This window comes from Mycteria americana, chromosome 1 (assembly GCF_035582795.1).
Source record: "Mycteria americana isolate JAX WOST 10 ecotype Jacksonville Zoo and Gardens chromosome 1, USCA_MyAme_1.0, whole genome shotgun sequence".
NCBI classification, from domain to species: domain Eukaryota; kingdom Metazoa; phylum Chordata; class Aves; order Ciconiiformes; family Ciconiidae; genus Mycteria; species Mycteria americana.
This window is the reverse complement of record NC_134365.1, coordinates 80,822,611-80,847,460: the sequence shown is the minus strand read 5'-3', so window position 1 is coordinate 80,847,460 and position 24,850 is coordinate 80,822,611. Positions and strand designations below refer to the sequence as shown.

General features: G+C 40.1%; 1 protein-coding gene across 3 annotated transcripts in view; it reads left to right on the top strand.

The window, feature by feature from the left end:
* The window catches only part of LRP6 (LDL receptor related protein 6), a 130,205-nt gene that overhangs the window by 85,484 nt on the left and 19,871 nt on the right, over positions 1–24,850 (top strand). For all 3 annotated transcript variants that reach the window (XM_075507902.1, XM_075507888.1, XM_075507897.1), the window contains 6 exons: positions 11,768–11,984; positions 13,370–13,659; positions 15,353–15,579; positions 17,763–17,947; positions 19,646–19,972; positions 23,251–23,453. In XM_075507902.1, the coding sequence (XP_075364017.1) occupies positions 11,768–11,984; positions 13,370–13,659; positions 15,353–15,579; positions 17,763–17,947; positions 19,646–19,972; positions 23,251–23,453 (1,449 nt within the window). The remainder of the gene's footprint in view (positions 1–11,767; positions 11,985–13,369; positions 13,660–15,352; positions 15,580–17,762; positions 17,948–19,645; positions 19,973–23,250; positions 23,454–24,850) is intronic.

Here is a 24,850-nt window from a genome sequence, read left to right as displayed (position 1 = left end):
CTGCTTTTGTGTACTTCCATTAAGCTTTTGCAGGTATGAGAAGTAAGGTAGTTGAAACAAATATTTGAAGTTGCTTTTCTGTTTAATTTTGGCCACAATTCGTTGTCCAACTGGTTTGGATAGTTGTGGCACTTGGGAACTTCTTTCAGCAAAAACAACAAGTAGGTGCTGCAGAGGGTAGGGGCAGATCCCTCTCCTCCATCCCAGTTTCAGAAATTTAAAGCTTTCTTTGTCAGAGAATTTACAGCTATTTCTTAAGGCCTGCTAGGCCTGCATTAAGAAGCATTATAGGTTTTTTAAATTAGTAGTACAGTAAGGGCTTATTTAAAAAAACAAAAAAACAAACAAAAAAAAAAAACAAAAAAAAAAACCAAAAAAAACCCCAAAAACAAGACCAAACAACAATTAGTTTATACTTTGTATAATTTCCATTTGGGAGGTTACTTTTGAACTTCTGAATGAACTTAGGGAAGAATTAAATTTCGTGATGCAGACCAAGATAGGAAAACTATATAACAAAGCAAACAAATGACAGCCGTAGACTACATATTAGTAAAGTCTCCTGACTGTCGAAGAGCTGGATACAAGAATTTGAGTGGCCTCTTATCTGTGGACCCCAAATGTTGAGTCAGGACCTCGTGGCATTGTAAGCTTGTTAATTTTTTTTTTTTTTTAAATAATAAGAAGTTAAATACCTTTTTTACTTTGGCTTTTGAGCATGGTGCTACAGAATTGTCACTTAGGCATGTACCTTTTGCAGCTGTTCAAAGCATTTTAATATAAAAGTAAAAAAGAAGAAACATTTAAAACATCCATGCCAGTTTCAATTCAGGAACATTAAACATTCAAGTTTTTATTGCCTTTGATAAATAGAGAATATCTAAATAAAACTGAAATGTGAAAAGTTTGATTATTGAGACACCCATTACAAACCACTTGTGCTGACGAGTTCTCAGAAAAGTCCTGAGGGATCTGCTATCAACAGGCTGTCGTCCTTAATGGAACAGGGAGAGGTTCCCAGCACCTCACAAAAGAAAGAAGATACCGAGGGATGTTTTTGGGTAGATACAGCCAGAACTCTTGTCCAAGACTAACCTGACTCTGTGATCTGGGTACCAGGCATGGTATTTTTCTAAGTAGTGAAAGTACTGCCCTAAAAATTATGTGATATTACAGAAGACTTGGTTATTCTAGTTTTAAAATGGTTCTTGTGTGGATGAAATGGATCTGCATTTCTCCCTGTAATCTGTGGATGGTTTTCATCTAATGAGATGTAGAGATCTTCAGCTCAGTATGTTGCCTTTACAGAAAATGTCAGAAATCAGCACTTCTGCATTGTGGCTTGCTTTACTCTAAAGTAAATGTTTAGAATAGATTGGATGAGTCCTACCATAAAAGCACCTGTTCTTTTCTGTTAAGTCAAAGGAGAGCCTGGAGTGGCCATGTCAGAGACAGATGCCCACACTCAAGACACATTTGAGCTGGCTTCTACAACCTTTTTGCACATTATTGTTAATAGTGAAAGTGTACCTTTCTCAGATCTGGTTGTTGCTTAGATCTGTGCAGCTTGACTTGGACTTTCCATGATGGAAATTCAGAGATGTTTCTTACAAGCTTTGCTTGCAGATGAGCAGTCCCATTTTGCTAACGATAGCTCTGTAAATCTCATGGCTCCCAATGGCCTAGCATGGAGCCGATTGAAGTGCAATCTTTGGATCCCACTAATGTGTCATACATGCTTCCTAGATTTTTCCCATCGGAGTTAGGAAATTGCATTTTAGTTTATGCTGTTGTCTCATCTAGAAAGTAACAAGCCTCTACTGGCAGTCAGTATTGGTTACCTAAGGGAAAACACAAAAATCCCTCAAACTAAAATAACCAGAGCCATCATCTGACCTCCCTGAGTCTGACATACTTAAAATAATATTTGAAGGCAAGCTGCGGAGTGATGTGAAGAGATACTGAGCTATCTTCTGCGTTTCTGATTCAGCTGAGTGCTGTTTGTCAGTGTGCTATTACCCCTTGCCCTCCAATACTCTGGCTTTTTTTTTTTTTTTTTTCTCCCAAGCTTAGTTGCATTACCGTACAAAAAAGATTGTACTGTTCTTGGACCTGGGCTTCTTCAGAAGCATTCACATGACCTTATGATCCCTTTCAATAATTATTCAGCTTTCTTCACACAAGCTTTTTATTTCACTCTGGGATTTTGTAGTCCTAACCTAAACTTTTTTTCTGATACCATTCATGATGTAACTTTGCGAAGGTCTGTGAGAAAAGGATTGTAGGAAAGTTAATAACTTTTATTAGGCAGATAAATACATATGGTGGAAAAACAAGCTTTTGGACATGTAGAGACCCTTGGAAGTGATTTAGCGAAGGGAGCAGTTGAATCAACTTAATAGCTTATTGCCACCAGAAGTGGAAAGTATCCCAGAGCCATCCCCCCAGATCTGCACTGGCTGAGTCACTCATTGGACTGTTCCATGAACCGCTTGGACTTGCCAAAACAGCAGAAAACTTTCCACATTTTTTTCCCTCTACAAAAAAATAAATTATAGTTGCTTAGGGAGGAGTCTGGAAAGCACCAAGTTGGGTAGAGAACAAATTAAAAATAAGAAATTCCTGGGGCGAGGTACTGAAAGAAAGTACCTTGGGAAGGAAGAGGAGAGAACAGAGGCTTTTGCCCATGTGCAAAAGCATTAGAAGGTGTGTTGCCAAACTCAGTCTTGTAAAACTGTCCCCCAAACCACTGTGGGGGTTCAGGTTGGTCTTGGCTAGTCTCCTTTACTTCCTGCAAAGCGTGTGTATGGTTGCTCATAGGACTTAGTTCACAAATGTTAAGTTGCAAAATGACAGTAATTAGATTCCTTTGTTACCCCTATAGCCTATGCCCACATAACAGAACACCCTCTGACTGTTGCCGCTCCACCTTATGTATTAATGTACCAAAATTAATTTCCATTGCGAAGCATCTTTATTCACCCATTTTACCACTGAATCTTCTCAGAGGAGCCTCTTTTTTTCCTGTGAAAAACCTCTCTTCTCATCCTGTTCATCATTTCAGCTCAATTCAGCTCCTTTCAGCTCAGACAATTTTTTTGTCTTAGCCCGTTCTTTACAAATGCAAGGGTTTTTTGTATTGCATGAGATTGCCTAGGAGATGTCGTATTTGATTGTCACAATGGTTATGAACTCCTTTCCCTACCTGCTTGTCACTTCACCTGACTTGAGCCGTTTCATTGAAAACCCAACCAATTGTTTCTAAAATTAAATTCCATCACTGAGAAAACAGTTATGTTGTTGGCATTGATTGATCAGCGAGCTAGGAAAGTTGTCCTATTGTGAAAGAAATGAGCTTATAACAGTGTCTGTAGCATGATAGAAAGGGCTATTTATGAAGTTAATCTCTATTCTGTTTTTACATATTTATCTTCACTGCAGTCCTATTAGGAATATTATCCATGCTCAGGAAAAATATTTTTTGAATTCTTTGGAAAAATGATTAGAGCTCAAAAGGAAATTGAGGGTGCTGGGGAACTGTTAAATTAGAAATTGGTAATGGCTATTATAAAACAATTAACAGTAAGAAATTGTAGAGTTGGCTGGAGGCATTTGGTTTCTGAAGCAAATACAAAGGGTTCCAGGTAACCCTTTGGCTGATTTCTCAGGATTTCACTGCAGTGAAGAGACGGCTTCCCCTTTCATATCTAAAACATTCCTTAACATTTTGGAATTGAGGGAAAATACTGTTAACAGTAAGTTAATGACAGTGTGTCATGGTTTAACCCCAGTCAGCAACACACAGCCTCTCACTCATCCTCCCACTCCCCCACCCCCCGGTGGGATAGGGGAGAGAATCGGTGGGGGAGAAAAAGTAAAACCCATGGGTTGAGATAAAGACAGTTTAATAGGACAGCAGAGGAAGAGAAAAGAATAATAATAATAACAATAAAGGAATATACAAAACAAGTGATGCACAATGCAATTGCTCACCACCCGCTGACCGATGCCCAACCTGTCCCCGAGCAGCGATCACTGCCCCCCTGGCCAACTCCCCCAGTTTATATACTGAGCATGACGTCACATGGTATGGAATAGCCCTTTGGCCAGTTTGGGTCAGCTGTCCTGGCTGTGCCCCCTCCCAGCTTCTTGTGCACCTGGCAGAGCATGGGAAGCTGAAAAGTCCTTGACTAGTGTAAACATTACGTAGCAACAACTAAAACATCAGTGTGTTATCAACATTATTCTCATACTAAATCCAAAACACAGCACTATACCAGCTACTAGGAAGAAAATTAACTCTATCCTAGCCGAAACCAGGACACACTGCCAGAGTAATTGTCTCGAGTTTAAAGTTTTGATTGCTCAGTCAAAGAGAGCATAGTTGATCAGGACTGGTTTTTTAGAGGGGAAGACTAATAAAACTGGAAATTTAGACAAGCTGTCCCCTTTTTCCTCTCTTAGAGCTGCTGGTTTATAGTAGATACATGTGTTAATTCTATTATATTACTGCAGCCATAACAGTAAAATCATTCTGTTTTGTTCTGTTTATGTTGCTTAAAGAAGCAAGTTGAAAATACATAGTTCTCAAACCCAGTCTGAAAAAATGCTAATGTAATGTTCAGAAGGCATTCTAGTTATCTTTTAGAGTTATTTTTGAGAGATGCTGCCCCAGTTTTCTTTTTCTCCTTAACCAAATAAATTTAAGGAGTTAGTGTTGTTTTTCACTTGTCTGATGTAGTAGGATTCATGTACATTTAGGTGGAAGATGAACAGTCATATCCTTGATTAGCAGTGTCATGAACTGAGTCAATATGTGTTGCATCATGCAGACAGCACATGTAAGTATCGTTGGATAATCAGGGCTGAAGTAACTTAAGCCTAAACCTTGAATACTCTTAAACTATTTCAGGTATAATACAGGCCTTGTTCAAGATCTTTTTCCATGGTATGTTGAAATATCTGGGATATATGTATTGAATTCAGTATTTCACAGCTGTCTTACAGTAATAGTTCTTTGCAGTCATCTTATGCAGATCAGTGTTAATGATCAAACTCATGAGAATTTCACTTTTTCACCTCATTTGTTTTTTTAGTTGTATCTATTCCTAGAGTGCATTAGCATGACCCATGTTGAAATTGTGAAGGTGGTAATGCTTTCTGATGTTGTTCTGCTGTCTTTCAAACTATTGCAAGAAACCCAGCTTGTCATTAGAATGACTCAAGAGTTTAAGGTCTCCTCAGGAAGAGTTTACCTTTCTTTCTGTGACATTTCTCTGCCAAATGGCTGGGGTTTTTTCATGCAGTAAGGTAAACCATAACTATATGTATCTGAGAGTATATTTCAACATGTACCAAGGAAACAACAAGCTAGTGTGTTCTGCATTTGTGGGACATGTGACATGCAAAGCATTGCCACCGAGTCAGAACACTCTCTTATTCCTTAACCTTTCAGAAGGAAGATAAATGCTACAATTGCATCCTTCCTTTGAGTCAGTGGGGAGAGATGGTTTCCAGCTGTGGTCCCTGCTAGAAATTTTGTAGAGCTGGCGCAGTGATGGCAGTAGTATTTGAGCAGGGCAATTGAGGTCCCATATATTAAGTGGGGTCTCCTGGCCTCTCTGAGGATCAGGAAGCTGGTACTGGCAAAGGTGGCTAAGGTCTCTGTTGTTTGTCCAAAAACTGGCTGTCGATTTTTAAAATCAGGGCTGATGTTCCAGTTATTCTTAATATTTTGTTATGAGATGTTTGTATCTGAAATTAGAGCAGTTTATGGATTTTACCATATGTTGTTTGGGGTTTTTTGGGTTTTGTTTTACTGGTATGTGTGTATTTGTGAAATAAATAAAGTTCTGGCAGCATCTAGTAGTGTAGCTGGAGGCTTTCAGTCCATCACAGAGGCCTGTTCCATTCTTATAAGTAATCTTTAATGTTTTGAAGATACAGAATTAGTAGCTGTTGTTTATAAATTTTCAATTATTGACTTCCTCTGTTCCAGTCATCCTGAGAGAGAGCTTAGCATGCATGATACTTACATGCTCCCTGATTATTTATAACTACATCCAAAAGAGGAGGCACAAAAGAGGACCCAGGAAACTACAGGCCCATTAGTCTTACTTCAGTCCCTGGGAAAGTAATGGAATGAGTCCTCCTAGAAACGATCACAAGCCAAATGAAGCAGGTGATTGGGAAAGGCCAACATGGATTTACCAAGGGCAAATCATGCCTGACCAACCTGATCACCTACAACAAAATGACGTTTTCTGTTGACATGGGGAGAGCAGTGGATGTTGTTTACCTGGACTTAAGCAAAGCGTTTGACACTATTTCCCATGGCCTTCTCCTAGACAAGCTGGCAAGATACAGACTGGATGGGTGGTCAGCGAGATGGGTAGGGAATTGGCTCACAGGCCACACTCAGAGGGTGGTGATCAATGGTTTTTACTCAGGCTGGCAGCCTGTCACAAGTGTGATCCCCCAGGGATCAATACTGGGCTCCATGCTGTTAGTATCTTCATAAATGATCTGGATGATGGGATTGAAAGCACCCTCACCAAGTTTGCTGATGACACTAAACTGGATGGTGAGGTGGACATGTCAGAGGGAGAGCTATCTTACAGAGGTACCTGGACAGGCTGGAAGAGTGGGCTAGCAAGAACTATGTGAAGTTTAACAAAGACAATTGCAAAGTCCTGCACATGGTATGACGTAACCCAAGAGCCCAGCACAGGCAAGGATCTGTGTGGCTGGGGAGCAGCCTTGCTGAAAGGGACCTGGGGGCCCTAGTGGACAACAAGCTGGAAGTGGGTCCAGTGCACTGCTGCAGTAACAAAAGGCAAATCAGATCCTGGCTGCATCCACAGGGGCATTGCTAGCAGAGAGAGAGATGTGATCATCCCACTCTATTCAGCGCTTGTCAGGCCGCACCTAGAGTATTGTGTCCAGCTCTGGTCCCCACAATTCAAAAAAGATGCAGACAGACTGGAGAGGGCCCAGAGGAGGGCTACAAAGATGATCAAAGGGCTGGAGAACCTGCTCTATGAGGAAAGACTGAAGGATTTAGGTCTTTTCTCCCTGGAAAAGTGAAGGCTCAGGGGGGACCTCATCACAGTTTCCCAGTACTTAAAGGGCAGCTACAAGGAGGATGGAGGATCTCCCTTCAGCAGGAGCCACATGGAGAGGACAGGGGCAAGGGGTACAAGTTGCACTGGGAGAGGTTTCATCTCAATATAAGACAGAAATATTTTACAGCGGGAGCAATCATTCACTGGAGTAACCTGAGGGATGTGGTGGAGTCCCCATCACTGCAAGTTTTCAACATGTGAGTGGACGGGGTGCTAGATAATCTCATCTAGGGTTCCTTTCCCACAAAAGGTTGGACCAGATGATCTTTCAAGGTCCCTTCCAACCGGGGCTGGTATATGACTCCGTGGTTCTGCATCCAAAATTAAACTGTGCTTGTGAGTTAAGATGAAAGGTACTGGTTTGCACACTTACCACCCTGCTTGTGGCACTAGGTTAATTATGAGTAAATCATATCAGCAGTTGTCTGACAGTCTTGCAGATTTGCATTGGAAAGTGTGTTCTTTCCAGCACCTGCGTGCTGTTGTCTTCTCCGGGAGTTGTCAGTACTGAGGCTGTCTAGCACCTTGTAGAACTGGGCTCTTATGTTTGGTATTAATCGAAGTATGACCCGATAGGGACAAACAGTTTCTGTTACTAGTATCTCCTCAGTGCTATGGATCTGAGCTAGTGTGCATCTGCCTAGTCTCTACTGCCACTGGCCTTGGTCTGCTAGACCTGAGCAGACTGCTAGTCCTGTTTGGGGCCCTGCATAGGTTTGCCAGGGCTCCTGCCTGAGCTCTAACTGGAGCTGAAAATTATTTTCACAGATCGGGTAGGTATAATGATTGAGCTCTAGACTTAAGCCAATCAAATTACAAGTGTAAACTACTGCACATTCAAATCCCAGATTATCAGAAAGGTAAATTCACTGCATTAGCCTATTTATCACAGTTATTACTGCTATTCAAGAGTGAATTGAATCCAGGGTATCTGACAGCAAGAAAGACCATTAGACTAGATCACTGTGCAATCCAGTCTGTAATTTTAAAATAGAAGTGATACTTCAAAGTTGTTTGGGTTTTTTTATTATTGTTCCTTCTGACCATTAAGTACAGCATCTTAAAATACAACCACATTTTCAGCATTAATTCGTTTATTTTGAATAAGCTGTATTTTTATGAGGCCATAGGTTTACATTCATTATTGTTCTAGGATAAGCAAAGCCCTTATCCTAAAGGCGGGATATCTGGTTGGTTTTTTTGAGGCCATTTAATTTTTGTACTTGGTTTTATTTTTTTTTCATGGAACTACTCGCTCTTTCAGTAAAGGTAGTGTTTGTGGTTACACCACATCTGTTTCCTGTTGTAGTCTATATTCTCACTGTGGTTTGCAGTATTCAGAATGGCCTCAGAATGTGAAACCCACACCACATTGTGGTTAAAGCAGCATAAACTGCTGGAGACACTGCCTCATAGCAGCAGGGGGTGGGTTTCTTGTATGGGGAATTCTGTGGGGCTAGGCTTCACTGTGATGAGCTGATCCAGCTGGGGCTGGAGAAGGGGAATGAATGCATAAAGCAGTATCGACTGGGACTCAGTTGTCACCTGAATTTCAGTACATGAAAAGGTGACGCTGAAACCCTTTGAAATTGGTTGATAAGTGATTGTTTCTTTTTCCTTGCGCTTATTATATGTATCATCCCTATATCCCTCGCCACTTTCCTTCTGCCTGACACCAGACTGTTTGGTTCTGTAGCCTATTGATGAAATTCTATTCAAATCTCGTAAAACGCAGCTAAAGTGAGTGCAGACAACATGGTGCCATGGAACTATTCATATGGTGGTACCGAGCTGCTAATGGGCAGATGTTTATATTAAGTAATATTGCACAGATGGGCTCAGGTAAGATTGCAGTGGGAGTAGGGTGGCAGGTATGTGTGAGTACTTTCAGATAGGCGTCTGTTTTGTCTAGGTGGCATAAAGGTGTCTTTCAAAATAACCTGTATGTGGCAAAACAAAAATTAATTAAAACCAGATACTTAATACTGAAGTCCTCCCTTCTGTTTTCCTGCGTTTCTTTCAGAATAAGAGGAAGCTTATTTGAACAGCTCACCATTTAAAATTTGCTAAAGAAAGTTCACCTGACACCATAGAACTTCCAACTAATTCTCTTTGCCAGTAGCTAAGCACGCCTTTAAATATAGAAGTATCTTTCTTTTATAAGTACAAGGCAAAAAGTGTAGTATCTAAAGATACTGCTCTGTGATACTGATGCTTTAGTGGTTATTACTGTGTGGTTTTAGTTGATTCACTTTGCAACAAGCCATCCATTCTGTGTATCTGTTTGTTCTGCTTAGCAAGCCCTAATTGCCATATATTAATTAGTTGCAAGCAAATGGCTCATCTGTGTACTTAGGGGAGGGGGAAACAAGTCATCACAGAAATGCATGACGGTATTATGGTTAGAAAAGGGAGGCAAAAGGGGATGACCAGTTTTGCTTGGTGGTGATGATGGTTTCTTGAACTATAACTCACAGTTTATCTTACAGATGTTAAATCTGTGTCCCTGGTTCTAAAGGTAACCATTAGTCTGTTGTTTAGCAACCTCATTTGTCAAAACAGAGTGTAGGAGGCATGCTGCTAGGAATTGAGAGAGCCAGCAGATGCTGAAATTTTCTGAAGTAGAATATAAATGGAATAGCAGAGCTTGTTTGCAAAAGGAAGTCCAGAAATTAGGCAATTATGCTGGGCTCTGAGCCCAGCTAAACAATCTGTGATAGGAAAAGCTATGTTTGGACTTGGTTATCAGTGTAAAGGACGTAAGTTACAGCTTTAGAATGGTAAATGCACCATAATGCAAAGTGAAGCTGCAAGTACTGAGCTTGTCTTTCTAAAGGATCTTAGTGAGAATGCAGGAAAAAACCATTTCAAGTAATGCTCATCTTATTTTTATCATGCATGTGCACTAGTGCATGTGTAGAAGCGCGTCGTAGACTACTAGGCTGAAGATTTTTTGGTAAGCCAATTCCACAGAGTAATTATGAGCTTTTTTTAAAAAAAGTAAATATGGAGCTTATTCCTACAAACCAGCAAGTATGCAGAGCCCTTTTCATTTTTCTGTAGGAAATGTGCACATAAAGATTCAATTCCCATTCTAACATACTAAGTGCAGTAATGTCAGGAAGTTTATGACAGGAAATAGTTTTAAGGAGAAATTAAATTATTGTGAAGATTATAGCATTTTCTTTCACTTTTTTAGTGAACTTAAAAATATTTTATTAATGTGCACATTATACTATATGCTGAGAAAAGTATGGGTTTCAGTACTGTTTCTCTATTCCTTTCCTCCCTCCCCATCTGTGCTTGGGTGGGCAAAAGGTAGGAGTTGCTCCAAACTAACCTTCTCATTTCTCAAATTCTTCTGACCACAAAACATCATCGATCTAGCTGGAGTTATTAAACCAATTGATCCTGAAGGTTGTCATTGCACGAGTTTTTGGGTTTGAGCCATGGGAAGAATGGGAAATTATACAGACTTGTCTATGGCTATCTTAATTCCATCAAGGCAAGTGAGAGAGATTTGAAAACAGTCATTTAATAAGTCACCCTTTTTCCAGTCCTTAACTTGGAACATCCTTGGGTAGTGGGAAGGATGTTTTAATGTTTCAGGGATTAGTATGCTACCTTGAATTTTGTGAGTTGCATTGTTTTGGGAAGTTTTTACATTAAGGTTGGTTTTTTTCTTTTTTTGGAAGGCTAGTATACATGCTGTAAACTTAAATGGTAAACTTGAAACAAGCAGAAATATTTTGGAAGAACTTTTCTATAAAATTGCAGTGCTGAATCATTTTTAAGCTTCTCTTAAAACACAGGACTCTCTTCACTCCTGTCACTATGGTACTTTTTGTAATAATACTTGTCATTCATAAAGTACTTGATGACTTGAACATGCATACATATGTTTAATCCTTTCAGTGCCTCTTTGAGGAAGTTAGGTATTACTTCTTTTTAGCAGTAGAGAAGAATGACACAGTAAATTCAAGTGTCTTGATCAAAGGCCTGCAATTATTTACAGACTATTACTGTTCCTTCTAGTACAAAAAGACTGAACTTAATTTTGAAGAATGTAAAACTGGTTCTTTATTCAGACTTGGGAATATAAACATATTCTGTAGATCTTCTTGACTGTTTGTCTCCCAGAATTTATGTGGGGCATCCTCTTACTGCTATGTGTAACCTGGGCAAAGCTCACTTGGGAGGGACTGTGGACTACAAGATGCTGAGCCAGGACTCCTTGACACTGTAAGCTTGTCTTTGTTCATATAAAACACAGTGTCTCCCATTTAAAACTAAATCAAGAAACATAAATCGGAAATGAGAGAGAGAGGGACAACCTCCAACAGGCACTCATATTAGTTCATAAAACAAATATAAGGAATGTTGTGTCATAATTTCACGTTATGATCTGCTTATGAGAATAGCCTTATATATAAGGGATCCTCCGTGGGTTTTAGAATAAGTACCTGTTGAAATACAGTCTTGTTTTATTAGACTGCTGCATAACATTGATAGCATTTTAATGGCTAGGAGATTATTTTTTAATTTAAACTTTAAGTGTGGAGCAGCTGGTTAATTAATCTCTGATAAATTGTGACAGAATTATTCTGTATACATAATAAGTTTGTGTTCATCTGTATCCGTAGGTCATGAATGCTGATGGAACTGGGAGAAGAGTTCTGGTGGAGGACAAGCTGCCTCATATCTTTGGATTCACGCTGTTGGGAGACTACGTTTATTGGACAGACTGGCAAAGACGCAGTATTGAACGCGTGCATAAACGCACAGCAGAAAGAGAGATCATCATAGATCAACTGCCTGATCTAATGGGCCTGAAAGCTACAAATGTCCACCAGATAGTTGGTGAGTGAGACTGCTTATCAGGCACGTAAAATGAAATGGAAAATTTCAGCAGTGCTGTTCTGCAGGTATTGCTTTGTACCAGGTCAGATTTTTAGAAATGGGCAGAATCCAGTTTTATTGCATGATAACTTCAGGCTGCAGTTTAATGGGATGGGGTAGGTCTTTTGTGAGGTGCTTCAGTTCTCTAACTTGGAAGAGTATCAGCTTGAAAACAACCAGGCACCCCCCCAAAATGGATCATTTTCTGCTGCTTAGGGAATTGGTCTGAACAGCCCTGGATCCAATAAGGGGAGAAGAAGGACCATGGAAAATGAGAACTTCTCTTTGTAACAGCCAGCTATTAGATTAGTCCAGCTGTTTATGAAACTGCAGCTGTAGCAGCTTTTCATCTTGCAATCTGAACATGTGCTCCCAGTATGCAAAAGCTAAGAATGAGCCAGTTTCAGTCTGTTCAGTGCTTTTCACATTAATACTGCAAAATACTTCAGTGGTTTTAATCTTCTTTAAAAATAACTAGAAGTACTTTCTGCCCTGTAGTGTCTGTGGTGTAAAAATGCAGGATCTAGCTTTAAATTGGCTATGGTTGGCTATCCAAACACTGGTAACAGCGTAACTGTATCATCACAGAACTCATCATGTTCTCTGAATATCCTGCTGTGTGGATAGGCTTGCAGCTTCTTGCTGCCATATCTGGATTGCACCGCAGGGAATTAGTCAAATGTAGTTGAAGTGTATCTTTGTATTGGTGCTACCACGTTAAGAAGATGCCCTAAGTAAAGTGCATGTGTTTTAAATGCAGCTCTCTTTCCAGTTGTTTGGCTAATTGAGCTTGGTAATGCTGGGCCTGTCTTAGTAGGTGGATTTCCAGCATGTGCAGGTACACAAGTTAGTATTGCAAAGAGCTGCTTTACTAGCATCCTGGAGAGATGAGGCCATTGAATGGATGTGAAAATAGATCTGCAAATTTTTCATTTCTAGGAATGACATGAATACAATACATACAATCAGGGTACATAACTGGACCAGTGTACTGTAAAAGGCAGCAGAACATACACTTGCTTACTTACATACTTACGGTCCATTCAGTGCTTGTGCTGTGAATCGGGAACATCAGTAGCTGTTGGGGTCCAGATCCCTTCCCCCAATGCTGGGTTTGTTTCATGGGGTCAGGAGAACAAGCTCTGGCTTTCCAGCCAAGCAGAGTAACATCTGTCTAAAGGATTACAGGAAATGAACAAAAATTAATTCATTCAGAGAATAAAAGGTGAAAAACTGTATGTATTTCTTAAAGGACTCATAGTGTCATTGATGCATGTGAAGACTGGCTTCATCTTCCTACTGAAGTCAGTTTGCAATGATTGCTTTTGCTTTTGTTGCATGGTTAGGTACAAACCCTTGTGCAGAGGATAACGGCGGCTGCAGCCATCTTTGTCTGTACAGACCACAAGGCCTTCGCTGCGCTTGCCCCATAGGCTTAGAGCTCATCAATGATATGAAGACCTGCATCGTCCCAGAAGCTTTCCTGCTGTTTTCTCGGAGAGCAGATATCAGACGAATCTCTTTAGAAACAAACAACAACAACGTTGCTATTCCACTCACTGGAGTCAAGGAAGCTTCTGCTCTGGATTTTGATGTGACAGACAATCGGATTTACTGGACTGACATTTCACTTAAGGTAGAGATGGAAGATACTTCCATTTATTCCATATTGGCTATTAAGTTGATACAAGGTTCTTGAGATTCTTAAGATTGGATTGACAAATGCAATTTACAAGATTCAAGGGATAGGTAAAAGCTTGTTCTTACTAAGAATGGCATACATTTTCATTATACTAGCAGCATGCTCTCCTATAAATCATTTAAATCTAAGGTATACATCTTCACATAAAGGATAAGTTGGTAAAAATAAACTTTTTTGGGAGAAAGCTGAGAACAGTGCCATATGGCAGGAGGTTTCAGGGATCACAGATGTTTTGCCAGATAATGTTTAATGGCGGGAAGCCTTGTCTTGGGTCAGGAAGTGAAAATGGGTCTTACCTATTCATTAACTTATATAGCTACTGCATGTGAGACATACTATGAATCACAGGCTTTGTAAAACAGGTCTAGACTGACAAATCGGAAATGGATGAGGGTAGGTCTTTAAATGTGGTGGTTAATGGAGTGACAGAAATCTGTGTATTATCTGTCTGTTATCTCTGTTATCGGTGAGCCTGGTTATTCCCTTTGTTTTTCATGGGTTGTAGACGTAGTCAGAATTGTGAGTACCAAAAATTAGGTTTTAATAAAAGAAAGTTTTCTGTGGTTGGTTTGAGACCTGTGCCAACAATAACTCATGGACCTTTGCAGCTGAAGAATCATAAAAGTTAAAAACACAGAGTCTAAGTGAGTTTGAGAGAGGTGACTGGCTGAACTCTTTAGGTATGGTGTTCATTTGAGCTGTCTTTGAAATAAAAATAAAGCAATGATCTGATCATTTTTTAAGGGTGATACAGATGAAGACTGAGATAAAAACTTCCCTGCTGTGTACTGTCACAAACTGGCATAATTAGCAGGTAGCATCCACACTGGGAAGTAAACAAAAAATTGATCTTTGTGTTAACTTCTGATTAGTTACGAGTATGAGGAGTGTGTGTGGAGGAGAATATTAAGGACACAGACAGGAAGCCCATGTTTGCCAAAAAGAGTGTTGTACCATCCTAACATTCCTTTACTTTCAGATTTATAAGTGGTCATAGTAGGTCAGGGAATGCCTAAACTCTGATATATTATTAAAATATAATTCTGGCTGTATCTGCTATCACAGGCTGATCCATGATGGCAAGAATTAAAAGAAGTCTTTTGAATAAAAGACCAAGAAGAAATTAGGCTTAGTGAAATTAAATTAAACCATCAGTACTGAAGCACTTGCACCAGTGAGCTAATCGGCCATTAGGTTTTTTTTTTCTCTTTCCTGTTCTGTCCTGAACTTTTTTATTAGGCTGCTTTAAATATTGTTCTGTGCTATAACATCGATGCTTTTGTATAGTCCTGGGAGAGCCAAAATATTTCCCCCTCGAAGTTGGCACTGAGCTATTAAGGTCACTTTGGCATGTGGACTGCTTAATTGAACCAGACTAGTTATCCTATTTATTTCCCCAGTGAAACACTATTGTAATTGACACAGAATACATTCATAGAGTACAGTAAATCATTACTTCTGAATAGCAGCATTGTTCGCCTTGCAAATAAGTAGCATATTGTAAGATCCTCTTTCCTATGAGATGCCTAAAATCTGAAAGTGTTTAAAATGCAACAAAGAAAACAACTAGCCCAATGACAGGCTGGTAAAATTTCTAATTTGCCCATATATCTTTGTATCCCTACAGACCATAAGCAGAGCATTTATGAATGGCAGCGCACTGGAACACGTTGTGGAGTTTGGCTTGGATTACCCAGAAGGCATGGCTGTAGATTGGCTCGGGAAGAACTTGTATTGGGCTGATACTGGAACAAATCGTATAGAAGTGTCAAAGCTGGATGGACAGCATCGCCAAGTGCTGGTGTGGAAAGATCTTGACAGTCCCCGAGCATTGGCATTGGACCCTGCTGAGGGGTAACTTGCTGATTTAATTTTATGTTTATGAATGGTGAAAAACAACATCATAATGCTTCCTCTAGGGCATGTTAGTTAGGCACTGCGTGTAAATCCTGAGAGAACTGAGCTGGGGAATACAACCTGGTAATTTAGAGTATGAGGGCTGGAGGAATACGCTCTTAATGTCCTGAATAATCATTAAGAATACTACAAAAAAAATCAGAGCAGCTCATTAAAAAGGGATTTATATTTAGTTTTTTAATTAACCACAGAATCAAAGTAGTTTTAGGTTTATGGAATTCATTAATTAGAAAAGGAATATAGCATTGAAAAGAAAATATTTGTTCTTTTAAAAATGAGGATCCTTTTTATCACAAGTTAGGGTCCAATAAAGGTATTAAATGATTTACCTTGAGAGTGGGGGAGTGAAGCTTATTGTCTGAGAATAAGGAAGGTGTTTGTTTCTTCAGATAAGGGAGCCCTTTTAGTTGGTATGGACAAGGGAAGCAAGGACAGAGAAAGAGTGGGCACAATTACACCCACCTATCCCCAAAATGAAAGATTTCCTGAGAAGAAACTTCTCAGCTGGATTCAAATGTAATAGCAAAAGTAGGGCAATAAGCAGGGGGAGGGAGGAAGGAGCGGGGCAAGGCAAGGCAAAACTATTTAGCTTCTGAAATAGCTCTTCTACGATTAAATGCTCATTTGATATTAACTAATTACTGCAAAACCTTTTTGAGGTTATACCGACATTGTATTATTATTACTATTTTACAAATGAGGGAACTTCATTTTCAAGTGTTATGAAATTATCACAGTTTCCAGTGACACTGCAAGAGTTACAGCAATGCAGAGAACTCGGCACCACTTGAACACATTCCTCATGCTTCATTTCAGCAAGGTGGTGGCAACTGTCGCAGTGCTTAGTCGAAAAGAGTTCTGCACTGCCCCCAGTGGGGCATGGAGTTGGGCATCAGCCCTGACATGCCAGGGGTTGCCTGGACAAGTACTCATCAGAGGGCATCCAAGACCAGATTGTTAGATCTAGTTACTCAGTTGTAACAAAAGATTGCTACAGATGATTCTAGTTTTACACTGGGAATAGTTTCTTCCAAGGATTATTACAATTCAATGCTTTGTCTCTTCACAACAGAGCAAAAAAAAATTACTTCAGTTTTGAGCCCGCATGCCTGTTTTTCCTTTTGCCTTACAGCTGAGCTATGTCATTGTACTGTATATGGAAGTTTTCATGGCATTGCTACCATGGGGGCAATTCTAATACTTAGGTCCATGCTGTGCACAACTTGCAAAATTTATGCACAAAATAATTCCAAAATTTGTAAGAAAAATTTGCAATTATTCCTGGGTCTAAAGAATAGCTCCCCCTTGATCATCAGTTTCTGAAGCAACATTTCCCACTGTGTGGTTGGTTGAAATTAAAAGCATTTCACAGGTGTTTGTTACTAAAGGTATTAAAGGATAAAGGTATAAACATTGGCTAGCTGTGTCTCACTCATTTTTAAAATGGTATTGGCTTTACATTTTGGAAGAAGCAACTAACCACTTGACACCAAATGTCAAATATACAGCCCTCTACTGTATAGTGCCAAATGAGGCATAAACTGGTATGTGAGTATGTAATTGTTTGTGCGTTTGCTCCAGTGGAAATGCCATATGGTTTTGTGTTGTTCTACCCTCAGCTGAAATGTAACACACATGGCTGATTGACTTAGTTGCATGGATATCAGCAGTGGCACCTATTGACAAATGTACCCTGCATACCTACCTTTTTGTATTCCTTCATTTGCTGGACAATTGAATAGAAACAGAAGTGAAATGCCATTGAAAGTATCTTGCTAAATTACCAGGTATAAATGAAGGTGCCCAACTGCCAACCTGTTGCCTCTTAACTGATGTGCATGGATTAGTTAAGATTGAAGTGCTTTCATATGGACCTTGCTGGCGAAAGTCTAGCTCCAAGTGGAAAAAATAATGTTGGAAGCATTTTGAGGAAACCTGACTCATTTCCTTGCTTGCATTTTGAAAAAACATTTAGTGTAACGGGGCTTAATAAATGCTCAAATTTACAGCTCTTGTTTTTCTCTTATTCTTTCTAAGGGTTTTTGTTTTGATTTTTTCTTCCCCTTGAGTTCTCTTTTGGATAAATGTGATTATTTTTCTTCTTTTGTCCTTTTAATCAGGTTTATGTACTGGACCGAATGGGGTGGTAAGCCAAAGATTGATAGAGCTGCTATGGACGGCACTGAGCGGACTACTTTGGTACCGAATGTGGGACGTGCTAATGGCCTAACTATTGATTATGCTAAAAGACGACTGTACTGGACCGACCTCGATACCAATCTAATAGAATCCTCCAACATGCTAGGTGAGCCCCAGAGCCCTGAGCAGCGTTGTGGGGATGCTGCTGCTTTTTCACAGTTCCCTGTGGCAGATTATTGCTTAAATAATGCAAAGATACACATCTTAAGACAAAAATAAATTTTTCCAAACTCACACACCTTTAACATTTGCTTCTGTAATTGATGTTTATGCAACATAGCATTTAGCAAGGCCTCGGTTTTCTTGTAGGTAATCTAGTTGCTTACAAAGTTAAAATTATACAAGCTGTACATGTTCTCAGTGATATGTAGGGCAAAGCTGTCAACTTTCAGTGTTTTAGAGAGTCTTGTTTTGCTGCTCTGAAGGTTGCTGGCAAATACATAACAAACACTTCATCTATAGAAAGGTAGAGAGAAAGCCAAGATAACAACAGCTTATTGGACGGTTTTCACAATGTAATTTAATACAATTTGGTTTTTAATCTTTGTTGGTATCCTCAGGATTCAGGCATACTTTTTCCCCAGTGTATCCTGCATGTTAAAGAGCTTTTCCTGGTCTGTGTGATTGTTTTATAAACTAGTCATTACAGCTAAATGGAGGTGGAATGTTTTATTTTTTTCACTGTCCCAGGGGTAGTGTACTGAGGACCCAAGCCCCCTCAGGTTTGCACAATATCATGTTTTTAACATCTTGGCACCCACAGAAGTGGACTGCCTTGTTGTGTGCCACATTACTCAGATTAGCGTTATCACTAGCCAATATTTAAAGCTAAAGGACTTAGTCTACTTTAAACAGTACATTTACAATAGTGAAACAAAGCTGGAAAAAGATCAAAACAGGAATATGCATTACTAGGAATTATATGTAATATAAAAGCTTTTCTTCAGCTTCTCATGTATTTTGATATGCTGTTGAGGCTGGCTCAGTGCTCCCCTGTGTACTGTGGAACTGGACACACCATTAGAATTTCATCTTCCCTGTGCCGTCCCTGCTAGTGATGGCAGAGTGCAGGGCTGTGCATCCTCCTCTTCTCTGCACAAAGATCGAATGACTTCTCGCTTCATAATCTCCCATTCATTTTCTGTGACTAGACGGCAGGACATCCCATGGTAATGAAGTGGTTGAAATAATGTGGTTTAAATAATTTCCCCCACCATGCCCTGCTCCTTAAGGTCTCTTAACATTTCCACAGTATACACAATTAACTGTTTCCTACCTTGACTTTCTGGCTGCTCCTTCCTGTTACAGCATTCCAGAGACAGATGAGTTTAACCTTGTGCATTTAATTTTTCTCATAATACAATGTAGAATCTTATTAAGTTCATAACAATTCTGTCTCTGTAAGCAGTGGGCAGAGACCCAGATGTGGTGTGAGAGATGCTGAACTGGGGGTACAGTGTTGGGGTCCTGCCTCCTTCAGTGGGATCCTGTTTGTTTCTGGGAGGAGGGAAAGGACAGAATCGTTTTGAGGACCCTTGATTATTTTCAAAACTGAGGGGTTTTTCTTCAGGAAAATACATTCTGTTCTGTGAGTCACAAGCAGGATTAGTACGTTTCTGTGATAGACTCGTGACTTCAGATTTACCGGTTACTTGATAATTTACTTTTGTAATAATGAAATAGTAACTTTAAAGTAACTATGTTTTAACCTTTCTGTGCAGGGGATGCGTCTAACAGCATTAAACAGCATCTCTTTTGTCGCCAAATAATTCTGCTTGTTTTCTCCCTTCCTTTTTGGAAACAGGCCTTGACCGTGAGATTATAGCTGATGACTTGCCTCACCCATTTGGCTTGACTCAGTATCAGGATTACATTTACTGGACAGACTGGAGCCGGCGTAGCATTGAACGAGCCAACAAGACCAGTGGCCAGAACCGAACTATCATCCAAGGGCATTTGGATTACGTTATGGACATCTTGGTCTTCCATTCCTCCAGGCAGGCAGGCTGGAACGAGTGTGCCTCTAGCAATGGTCACTGCTCTCACCTGTGCTTAGCAGTCCCTGTTGGTGGTTTTGTCTGTGGCTGCCCAGCTCACTATTCCTTGAACTCTGACAACAGGACTTGTAGTGGTAAGCCATAATGAATGGAAATAAAACAGAGAGGCAGATGTGTTTTGTAACAGATGCAAGCATTGTACCTGGAGGAAAGAAGAGTTTTATTCTTATGTGAGATTGTGAAGATTGCTTTGCCGATAGGCCAGGTTACCGCTAATTTCTATTTTTAATACTGAACGTGTATTTGAAAAATTTCTGGTTCTGTAGCTTTCCTTCCTCTATAGGAAGCAGGATATATTTAAATATAATTTTCTGATTATTTTCTGATTTAAATATAATTTTCTGATTTCTTTGCTGGCTGATGAGACGCTGAGGTGGGCCACTGTCATACCCCCAAAAGTGTTTCTTCCTCAGTGAGGAGAGGCTTGGCTCCATGGCTTCCCCAGCCCTTCAGATTTCTGATCTCAGTGCAGGCAACCCCCATTTTTCTTTATTGTGCAGAATATGAACCACAAGGCCCCTCAGGCTGTGTGTAATTAGTTTCTAACCAAATAATTTATCCATCTCTCAATAACTGGCTGCCAGTGAAGCTCTCATCATTTTGGCAGCCAACCTAGATGGCTGATTTCCACTGGTGTCATTCAGATTAGTCAGTGGGTGAAGAGATTCATGGTACGGAGAGACAGATTGTATCTCGTCCACATTACGCATGAGTGGAGAGACCCAACTGTTGTTTTAAAGCCAAAAGCGGGGCAGCTTGTTCCACGAATGCCACCTCAGGGCATTTTTTGAAAGTCATGCTCTTTGGAAAACTCTGCTTTTCCACCTCCCCATGTGTCCTGTACTCATCCTTTCCTTTTTTTATTACAAGGGGCATTTGCGTGACAACTGGATTTTTGTACTCTAACACTCTCACACCTTCCTGTGAGTTAGAGGCATGGCTGGCACCTCTCTGGTGATGACTGTGATTTTGTAGGTGGAGGAATTTGACTCCCAGTGGAGAATAAGTAGCAAAATGATCAAAGGACACATTTTCTTGTGAAAATGCTCTTGGAAACAAAGGAAGGAGAAAAATACAGGAAATATGTTGTGAGCAAATAGAACCATTTCCCCCCAGTACAGTGCAGGGCCATTTGTGAGGTATTAGGAGTTTTCCTTCTGCCATGTTCAAACCTGGGAACTTTCCAACTTCTCATTTGTAGGCAATTGGAGACTTAGGCTTCTATGTGCATAATTTAATTTTTCTCTTGGCCACTATAATTGGAGCATGAATCATTTTAACTTTCTCTTGCCTGTTCTACTTGCTTACGTACTCCTGAACATTATTATTAGTCCAAGCCTTGTCTAGAGGCCAGTTCCTCCCTTCTGGATCACCCTGCTCATGCTTGCATAGATTCTTTTAATTATGGGAAGGACACACTGCTCTGATGAGATCTGGTATCTCATCAGATCTACCACATGTCATGAAGTTTGAAGGCAGTGTTACACAGGGGACGTGCCCGTTGCACTCCATTTGCCTGCCAAAAATATAGTTAAAATATGTGACTGTTGGGAGGGAGAATGATGAAAACTGGGAAGGGATTTCTGAAATCGGGACTGTTTCAGAGATGTGGGGACTCAATGGGGGAAATTCTGCTGTTACTTTTTATAATGAACCATCAATTCAAAGTTGGAAGCCAGGCAATCTTAGACAGTGAGAGGGTGTCTTTGGGGAAAAGTGGAAAGGATTTTAGGTGCTTATGATGATATGTTTACCTGCACTGTTTTATCTTAAGCTTTTTTCCCTTTCCATTACTCTCTTAACTGCTTGGTAAGAATGCTGACGTTTTCTGAATCTATTATTTTGCTGTACACATTCAGTATAAACTTTGCTTTGCTTTTTTTTTGTGCTTTCTTCTACAGTTTAGAGCTAAGTAGAAGGCAGCTTAAATTATTGGAGCAACGCTTGGAGGGGAAATACAGGTTTTCCAGAAAGCAAAAATATCTTGCAATTAGGCCTGATTGTTATAGGATGTTAGGATTGAGTTAGTTACCAAGGAAACTCCCCCCCACCTTTTTTTTTCCCCAGCAGCCAGAATAAATGTTCAAAGCATATGCCTAAAATAACAAAGCAAGATGATGATGATGTTCTTTGGAAGACTTTTGCTACCTCCCCTTTCCAAGGTGCTGCCTTACCTGTTTTACAGGCTGGATTGAATGAGTGCAGTGTCCCACTGCTAATCTCTCCAGACCTGTGCTATAGAGAATTGATTGTACAAACGTCAGGGAGGCTGCAAACTGTGTTTCTAGCTGCTGGCTCTTGTGCTGTCTTGCACAGCAGTGGCTCCAGGTAGACCGTTATTGAACGCTGTGAAAAGGGAAAATGCTTTAACTACCTCCTCTGATTTCTGACCCAGTTATGTAATACAGGGATAATTTCTTTTTAATGATGTATTAAATGCCTTGTGCACTTACTGTTAATTACAGCCAGTAAACTACAGCTGTATGGGGTGGGCAAGTCTTATTTTCTGATGTTTGATGGTATTTATAAGAAAAAAATTATTTGTCCAGGAAATTTTTGCTGGGCATCTGGAAAGCTGGAGCAGAGCATCAGATTTTTTTCTGATTACAGGTTAGCATTACCAGATGAGCACCTAGAAATAAGCAAGATATATACATTTGAGAAGAGTGAATAGATTTTTCTCAAAAAATGCAGCCTATACACACCGAAGAGATTTTTCCTGTGAATTAGTTGTTTCATTCTGGTGCAGGCAGAAAGAGGGTTTTGGGAACAGCACTAAACCACTCTAATGGCAATCTCTGTTCCCTGGGACCTCTAAATAAGGAACCAGTGCTGGCTTTTGCTCAGCTTCCTCTGCAAGTAGAAGTATACCTAGCAAAATATTCAACTTCAGAATAGTAGAGCTGCATTTCCCTGGGACCCCTTTAGAAAGAAAATTGACAATTCCTTGAGAGGCAGGGCTGACTGTTCTTCTTTGAGGTAATTTTGACAGAAGTCTTCACATTCATCAGTCTTGCGACTTACAAAATTATCTTTGCCTGTCACATCCACATGCAGACATTTATCGTAAAAAGAGGTCATTTGAAAGGCTTTCCAAACTGATCAGAGGTTGGGATTTTTATGTTTTGTTTTGACCCCTGACGACCCCTCCACCCCCCACACCCCCCACCCGCAAAAGAAGAGGGAGAAGGGGAATGAAATAATAGATACTGTCTGGTTATATATAGTCTATTGTGTTGTTATACTGTTGTTTTACTGTTAGTATATTGTTATATTTGTATTGAACATACAAATACCCAACATTATTGCTATGTGTAACCCTTTCACCCTTCTTTTTTTCTAACCCATCAAGCTCCTACAACCTTTCTGTTGTTCAGTCAGAAGAATGCAATTAATCGCATGGTGATAGATGAGCAGCAGAGTCCAGATATCATACTCCCTATCCATAGTCTTAGGAACGTTCGAGCCATTGATTATGACCCCCTTGATAAGCAGCTGTACTGGATTGATTCTCGGCAGAACATAATCCGGAAGGCACAGGAAGACGGCAGCCAGGTATCCTGCGGGTGGTGGAATTACTAAAAGATGAGAAAGGCATGCCCTGCACCCAACAATGAATGATTGTACATGAATAATTTAGATATATGGACTTCCCGTAGATTACTAGCTGTCACTTGGCAAACCAAGTGGCATCTGGAATTTCTGGAGTCCTCACCCAGTAATCTGGGAGGTGCAGCAGGAAATAAAACATGGAAAACTAAGGCCAACTTAAAGATACTGTTGATCACAGTGTGTTATTTGCTCAACGCTGTCCTTTGGCTGGGGGCTGTTGAAAACCCCTATTTGAGAGAAGTGAAACATGGATGGGAAGGTTCTTGGGAGAAACAGAGTGTGTCCAAGAGAAGTAAGAGTTGCAAATGAGCAGGGTGCAGGGGCCTTGGCTCTGAAACAAAGAGGCTGAGACTTTGAGCACACAGCTGTGTCTGAAGCCTCCCAGGTTCTGGTGGGGATAGGAAGAGAGTTGTTGTCAACCACCGAGGCACTGAGTGAGGAGGTTGAAACTAGTGACCTGTAAGAGATGTAGCAGGCTTGGGGAAATGTATTTGGCTGGGGAATACAGAAAAAGTAGAGTAGGGTAGAAGGCAAAAGGTGATGCAGCTTTAGTGAGGTTAATTGTGAGCAATGACTGCTTATTCATTTTCACATTTTAAGATAGATTTTTTTCTTCCTGATTTTTTGAACGGGGGAGGAGTGGGAGACTAAGGTGAACAACATGGAGGTGCTATATTCAGTTTAATTTGTAAGAAAGTGTGGTTTCTGGTGGTGAGTGTGGTGGTAGTTGGATCCTACTAAAACACCCTTCAGCCTTAACTCTTAATTTAGCAATAGTTTTAATTTTGGAATATCTAAATAATTTAACACCCAAAAATAGTCAAAGGCACCAGGTTTTTGCCAGCTTCAGCAGAATAAACAAATGTAAGACTTGTAGGCACACCCTTTCATTGAGGTGACAAGCCAAAGTTAGGCAAATTTTATGGTGAAGTTTAATTTGGGGGTGAGAGGGTGGAGGCTGCTCACCTCAAAAGCATGAAGTTTTCCAAAAAGGTTATGTAAGGCCGTGTTTTGTGAGTTATCAATCCTCTTAAGTTTTTTTGAAAAGTTCATGAAAAATGTCTGTTAGGTTCACCTTTCACTATAGCGAGATACGCAGTTTCTTTCTGAAAAAATAATAAATTAAAAAAAAGAAAGCCATGTGAACTCCAGAGGTCTGGACCAGCAGAAGGCAAGAACTTTGAAGCAGAAAGGTGTTAGGTGGAAATTCTCTAAAGTCACTGCCATACACTAGCTGATGTCCTTTCTGTCTGTTGGCAGAGTTGCCTTCCCGTTTCTTACTCATCTTTATGTTATGTCACCCAAGTGTGATGGCAGTGATGGTGGAGAAGAATGAGGCA